We start from the raw sequence: 6,788 nt of genomic DNA on the forward strand, positions 1-6,788 counted from the left end.
TTTATATGCTTTGCTTGTTCCTTGCGACATTTGAGATCGAATATTGATAAAAATAAGACAGAAAAGTGTTATTTGTTTATTATGTAGTTTATTATTAACGACGTAAAAAGGTTTAATTATTTTAATCAGCAATCCCGTCGCAATATTCCCATTCTTCGTCTTCGGTGTCAATTGGCGCTGGTGGAGTCGCCGTCTCGGGCTTTCCGATACCTAAAGCGGTCAGCATCCCTGTTTAGGCGAGTTTAGAACAGAGATTTGTGTTAATCAACTGAGTCTGATTCTGCAGAAACATTTTTTATTACAACAATAACGAAATTTGAATCGCTTATAATTATATCAAAACGCTTGAAACGAAACGCGGAATTTATATTAAATTTTTTGGAATAAATTCTTTGTACCGTAGCCATTTTAAATATGTAATCGCAATAATGTAACGAGCGCACGGCAGTTGAAACACGTTGAAATACGTTTAGCAAAGTACAAAAGTGTGCTTTACACCTTTTAACTTTTTCATCACATCCACTTTCTTGTCTTGTGCCTCGTCTTCCGTCTTCGGCTTCTTTACATTTTTATAAATCACATAGCCAATGTCGAATATGTGATTAAACACAAATTGAGCAGTGCAGAGTACCATAATGACGAGAATGGGCAGACAGAGACTGGTCTCGTAGTCGTCGAGGAACAAATTGACCGATTCCGGTAGTAGATCACTCGACATTCTCGCTCGGGCGTCTCGTTTTTTTTCGGGTTAACTTTTGCACTTTAACTTTACGATATTTAAACTTTTACAAAACAGTCGGTTTTTTGAAGATCATTATCGCCTTGTCATCTCCTTCACATTGTGAAGTTACCTAATCTTACAATTTTCTATATATTTGTCCGAAAATGGAGTTACAATATCTTGTCAATTTTCTTACGGAGAGAAGAGATCTTCGTATCGTACTCATATGTTCGCAATTTGCCGAAGTGAACTTGGCGGCGATCGGCTTGAATTTTTATGTTTAGTTCAAGCGCGAAAAGCAAGTGAACGAAATGAAAATGTCATTTAAGAATTTTACTTCCGATTATTACAAGAGTTATCAATGCGAAACAAGAATGAATTTTTAAACATATAGAATACTTTATACATACTGCGAATTAAATTCGATTAATCAACTTATGACATGGCTATTTCATCGTCCGTGAGATCTATTCCTAATGGCATTTCTGTGTCAGTGAAGAAATCTTCCTCGTCGAAGGCGTCGCCCTCGATCTGCCGGAAAATTTCCACTTTTTTCGATCGCGCAGTGATTCTTGTTATATCGCTCGGAGTCGATTGAGACGGCAGAGTAATGTCGAATTCTCCCTCGGACAAACAATAATCATGATATTGGGAGAACTGAGAGGATATCGAGGGAGAAGCCGCTGTCGAGTTCGCAGCGATATTAGATTCTAAATTTGCTTTACATTGTGTATTTTGCAATATTATTGTTTTCTGGCTGCTCGCATAGGATGCGCAGACGTAAAATCGCGGATCGTTAACGACACTTCCGTGACAAATCGATCGTTCGGTAAACGACTGTCTCTCCGTCGCGTTCGAATTGAGTAGTCGCAGCGGGCTAATATCGGTCGTTGGAAACTGACGTGAATTAATGATCGCTGCACTTCCGTCGGCTGTGTTCATATCAGACGAAATTGTCGTGCGATTCACGATGGCCTCGTGCACCAATAAATTTGTTCGACAAAGTTTCTGATTGTCGGTTTCGGCAATTTCCATTGCTTCGTTCTCCGTTGCACGCTCTCGGTGATCCTCGTTCCGTTCAGGCAATTTAAATAACAACGTGTTGTCGCTCGTTTCCATCGCTGAGTCATTTTTCGCTGCATCAACAAAACTCCTCGTGTCTTCCCTGTGTTTTTCCTTACATTTCTGCGCGACACCTGCAGATTTTGCAGAAACTTGCGTAATCGTCGAAGATCGTTGCCTGCGTTGTTTTTCCAGATCCAATTGCTTCATCACGTTTATTATATTTGCGAAGGTGAAGCGATTATCCTTCAACAGGGCGCGTAATTGAACGATCACGTCGTAGCATGATTTCCCCCACGATACAGAATTCGCGCCGGATTCAGGATTGCTCTGCAAAAGGCAAGATATTCGAATTATATTTGACAATGTTTGTTAATGTTCGATAATTGCGTGAAGATGAATATTTGTACATTCGCAGCTCGTATCTGCGTGCCGATCGACTGCTTGGATGCGTATTCTCGCGCTTTAGTCGTGACGCATCTCGGTAGAGAGGACACTTCCGCTAAAGCGATGCCATAGTGATCGGTGATTCCTGTTCCGCAGTTCAGTTTGTGAGTGTAAATCAGATGCAGCTCGCTCGATTCTTCCGCTTCCGTGGTTTTCGTCTCGAAGCAATGTCTGAAGCGACGTTAGCAATAGCAATAATATTGTATTTGATTTCGGCAATAAGTACAGGTATATTTCGTGCAAGACTTTTACATACGTCGTCACATTGTAATATATATTGCTCAGCGCGGTCAGATGCAAAAAGTGCGTCGCGGCAAATGTGAACGCGGTCGTCAACGATAATCTCTCGCATATTGACCAAGCGATAGCCGAACCTTCTTCGACCGTTGTGTGTCTGCAGAGCTCGTCCAGAACCACGAGAGACCTGGTGGTGACAGATTGCAGAATGTACTGCGCTTCTTTCATCTGAAATTGAAAAAAAAAAAAAAATAATTAACTGTGCCGTGTCGAATATAATTAGCTATCGATCTTCACAGTTTTATATTGAAAACTTTCGTTGGATAATCATGAAGCCAAGCAGCACGACTTGGCACTTGAATGGGCGCTAATTGGTATTCATATTTTCGACGAAGAAATTTGTGAAGAGAAGATCGATCTCTTCTGAAAATTGACGACATAAAGAAAAATGAGTTGCAACGCGCTTACCTCGAGGACGTAGGCGGACGCATTGAGTTCGACGTCGTCGCGAGAACTTATTCTACAAAGTATACGATCTGCAATGCGAAACGTTGCGTTGGCGGCTGGCACATAGGAACCGATCTGCAGAAATGCAATATTGGTGAAAAGATCGACTTGTTGCATTGTGCGCGAAATGTTCTTGTATAAAGTCTCGCGATGCAAATGCGAACGCGGTATAATAATGCAATTCGAATTTAATTGGACATTTTATGTGCGTTCAATGTATTACCTGCGCCATGATTTGAAGTAGAACGATCTGCTTCAAGTACGTGGATTTGCCGCTCATGTTTGGTCCGGTGATGAGATGAAAATTATATGCGGTCGAAGCTTTCTGCGTGTTGGAAAGATAAGTAGTCACAGATATTTTTACAATGTTACAGCGTCGAACACTCACTACGTCATTAGACACGGGAAGATCTCTGTTGAACAATTCCATAATGGGATGCAACGAGTTTACGAGCTCCAATTTCGATCCGAACGCTGGTCTCACGTATTCCGGATTACAACTGATTTGCGCCAACGACAACACCAAGTCCAGTTCCGCCACATCGGCACTCAGTTGGAATAAGCAGCCGACGTGTTGTCTTAAATCCTCCAGCAAATTAGTCAGCAATCTGCAAAGTGTTCTCTTGGCAATATAACGCGCAGTGATACAACATTGTTTTCATAATTTACACAGCTTACGTGTTACTCATCACGTAAATCTCTTCGCACGCCTTCTTGCACTGCTTGTTCAACGTCAGCAGTGCCATTGTCGTCATCGTTAGGGACCTTCTGCTTTTTCGCGCCTGTGTGCACAAAAGTGTAAGTTGGAAATAATGGAGAAGTTCTTCTTCCGCGTTGATCGGCGGATTACCTGAATAAATTCCGCCGGCAAATCTGAGATTTTCACGTCCTGGCCTCGCGGCACGATAACATTTATGTGGTAGCCCAAGTTCGCATTATATTCCAAGGATAACGGAAGCTTGTGCTGGACGGCTAACTGCTCCACCGTGTCTATTTAAGTAGATCCGCAAGGCTATCAATGTTCTTTCCTTCGCTTTTGCATACACGATGCAGAGCTAGATATATTGCACGCATAACAGATGATGCGCTCACCTTTCATGTCGCTGATCAATTCGCAATAAATTTGCCGAGCAACGTCCAATAATTCATTGATATCGGCCTTTATAGCGAAACACCTCTGCATGCTTAAGGAAGTGCATCCCTTTACGAATCTCGCATCCGCGTGTATCAGTGTCAAAATTTTATCTTTCATGACGCGAAATTCAGAATCGCTCAAATTCTGCAAATACAAAACATCATCGATGCGGTCGCGCGAACATAATTCGTATCGTCAAATTTCAGACCTGTCGAGTTTTTATGAAGAAGGGATGAACACCGGTCGCGAGGATCGCTTCCAGTTCGGGTATGATGTCCAGACAATTCTTCAAGAGCAGCGCGTAGTTTAAATTGCGCTCCGCACTTTGTATGTTGTTGACGTGTACAGGTTTAATCGCCAACGTCAGTAAGCGATCCGTGCCGAACAGGCGTTGTATCACCGGCTGTAAAATACAGATGTAAAATACACGCGGGTATTTTTTTTTTTTTTCAAATACCCGCAGCTGCTCGTGATCGCTTGATCACCTGAAGACTGATGCACAAGGAGCGATTGTCCACCAGTTCCGCCACGCAAGATTGCCGATTCACGATGAGACGCTCGTCGCAGGAAGGCTGGAGAATGGAAGCACGCAGGAGTCTTCGGCCCATAGGGGTCAAGCAGCGATCCATAGTGCCCAGCAGGCTGACGATGGAATGCTTGGACTGCGAGACCACCAGTTCGAGACTTCGGGCACTTTCTAGATCTGCGCAATAACGATCAACATGCAATGCCGTCCACTAATGAGACTTGTGCCATCGGATTTGTAGTGCAGAATTCTGTTACCGATCATCGTGGTATTCGGCGATCCTTGAAACTCTATACGCATCGATTTCGGAGCGTAAACTATGTGCTGAACATATTCCACGTATTTTAGTAATGCTGCAGCAGCCGCTAAAGCGTAATATCTACGGGGGATACAAAATCAATAAGGTGTTCTCTCTCTCTCCCCCCCTCTCTCTCTCTCTCGCATTATTGAATATGTCAATTTTGATAGCGTTACTTTTGTTTCACTATTAATTCCACGCTCGAGTAGTCCTTGGCGCATAGAGTTCGCACGCGTTCCATGCCAGTCGATTCGTTAAAGTGTATTCGCGAGATCGGTGTGATATTGAGTGCATTGAATTTCTCTTTGATCGATTTGTACAGTTTGTTCCCGTGGCCTCGGTTCTCGTACATCGTTTCGGGCATCAGTATCTTGAACGAGAGCAAGACATAAAATATGATCGCTCTCATCGGATTAAAACATTCTCTTTGATTAGCTTTCGAATTTTTAGTTCACTTTACGTACTTCTATCGGATCGAGAATGTTGATTTTCGTCAGTGTATTGACATATGTCTGACAGTCGCTGATTTGACAGAGAATCAAGTTTGGATATTGAAGATCTATCGCAGCCAAGCCGACCTCGTTCCTAGCATCTCCTCGGCCGGCTGTTATCGCTATCGTAGATACGCGTACGTCAATAAGATGGAATTAATTTCTCGCGATTTTATTATTTCAAAATTAAAATGATATAAGGCTCATATGATTTTCAAAATCAAAATTATTAAACAGGAGCGTAAAGAGCCAAAAAGCAAGTTGATCGTGCAATAGTGTATTACTTAATTTACATTATCGTATTAATTCTATCGTAGAATATATATTCTACGATAGAATTAATACACTATTGCACGATCAACTTGCTTTTTGGCTCTTTATGCTCCTGTTTAATAATTTTTATTATTTCACTTTTGCTCACCGATCACTATCCAAGAATCCGCGTTGCTGGATGTGCCATACGGCGTCGATCTCACAGGATTGACGGATCTAGATGTCGACGAATTATATTTGCAACTGCACTCAAGAAATGTCAAAGATACAAGACTGATGTGGGATTTGAATTTGACTGTTATAGGAAGTTATAAATCTTTTCTAAATAAAGGTGGAATGAGTAATAAAGAACAAAGGTGAAAGGTTTAACAATATCTTGCTTTTTGTATCGTTTTATTTTATTTCAAACGATTCGAAAGCTGTAGCTCACCCTATACTACGACGAATAGTGCTCGGGTAGGACGATGTGGAGACATAATTCTCTCTGCGATTGAATTTTGGCGTTTTTCTGGTCGCATTGGAACTTACAGGTCCAGAGCTCGTCGGAGGAGGTCTCAGAAAACCAGAGTCAAATTCTGCATTGTACATAAAAATAGTGCGCGTAAGAATCGAAAATAGCAAGAGAGAAATGCAGAATAGAGCGCTGATATGTTGATATGAAAAATCGACATAAATAATCGTAAAAATTAATACGGCTTCGTGTAATTGGATTCACGAAAAACATTGTTAAAAGTCGAGCGTATAGCTTTGTACACAGCAATAGCTTTTTTCGCGATTGAATACATCAAATCGAGAGATATTAAAATTTTTAGGTTGGAAATATTAATTTTTCTATGATACGCGATGGCACTTACGATATTTTGGAAAAATGTTTACGGCGCGCTGCGCATTTGGTATCGCCGGAATTCTTCCTCTCATAAAAGCGCGTTGTCCTCTCGGCGGAGCGGTCTGTATCACGTTCATTTTATAAATCGAAGAGTGAAACACTTTGCAATTTGTGAAATTTAGTAGTAGTAACTGAATTTGTCTGCATATAAGCGTCTTTTTCTAGATTCCGTGTCCCGCGTGATAAATTCTGCCAATTAAAATGG

General features: G+C 41.6%; 1 protein-coding gene and 1 long non-coding RNA gene across 5 annotated transcripts in view; one reads left to right on the forward strand and one right to left on the reverse strand.

The window, feature by feature from the left end:
* Window positions 1–6,788, forward strand: part of LOC137001010 (uncharacterized) — a 63,074-nt gene that overhangs the window by 33,502 nt on the left and 22,784 nt on the right. The window lies entirely within an intron of this gene.
* LOC105678409 (mutS protein homolog 4-like) lies at window positions 722–6,697 on the reverse strand. Of its 2 annotated transcripts, XM_067358866.1 has the most exons (17): window positions 6,552–6,697; window positions 6,128–6,272; window positions 5,846–5,913; window positions 5,398–5,546; window positions 5,110–5,303; window positions 4,893–5,014; window positions 4,595–4,812; window positions 4,318–4,512; window positions 4,067–4,253; window positions 3,825–3,964; window positions 3,653–3,756; window positions 3,363–3,582; window positions 3,198–3,299; window positions 2,936–3,049; window positions 2,487–2,695; window positions 2,194–2,401; window positions 722–2,113 (listed from the first exon to the last, which is right to left on the reverse strand). In XM_067358866.1, the coding sequence occupies exons 1-17, from the start codon at window positions 6,658–6,660 to the stop codon at window positions 1,157–1,159; spliced, it is 3,441 nt and encodes a 1,146-aa protein (XP_067214967.1). In that variant the 5' UTR covers window positions 6,661–6,697; the 3' UTR covers window positions 722–1,156. The 2 variants fall into 2 exon arrangements, with proteins under 2 accessions (XP_067214967.1, XP_067214966.1); XM_067358865.1 differs by having other exon boundaries at window positions 3,198–3,582.

Source organism: Linepithema humile, chromosome 7, assembly GCF_040581485.1.
Source record: "Linepithema humile isolate Giens D197 chromosome 7, Lhum_UNIL_v1.0, whole genome shotgun sequence".
NCBI lineage: Eukaryota > Metazoa > Arthropoda > Insecta > Hymenoptera > Formicidae > Linepithema > Linepithema humile.

Bases quoted from the DNA above. Each gene is read 5' to 3' on its own strand.
- LOC105678409 (XM_067358865.1), bottom strand. From the start codon at position 6,660: ATGAACGTGATACAGACCGCTCCGCCGAGAGGACAACGCGCTTTTATG. The intron at 5,304-5,397 runs GTACGTAAAGTG...CTCTCGTTCAAG, and splicing joins ACATTCTCGATCCGATAGAA to ATACTGATGCCCGAAACGAT. The intron at 4,513-4,594 runs GTGATCAAGCGA...TGTATTTTACAG, and splicing joins CCTTGTGCATCAGTCTTCAG to CCGGTGATACAACGCCTGTT.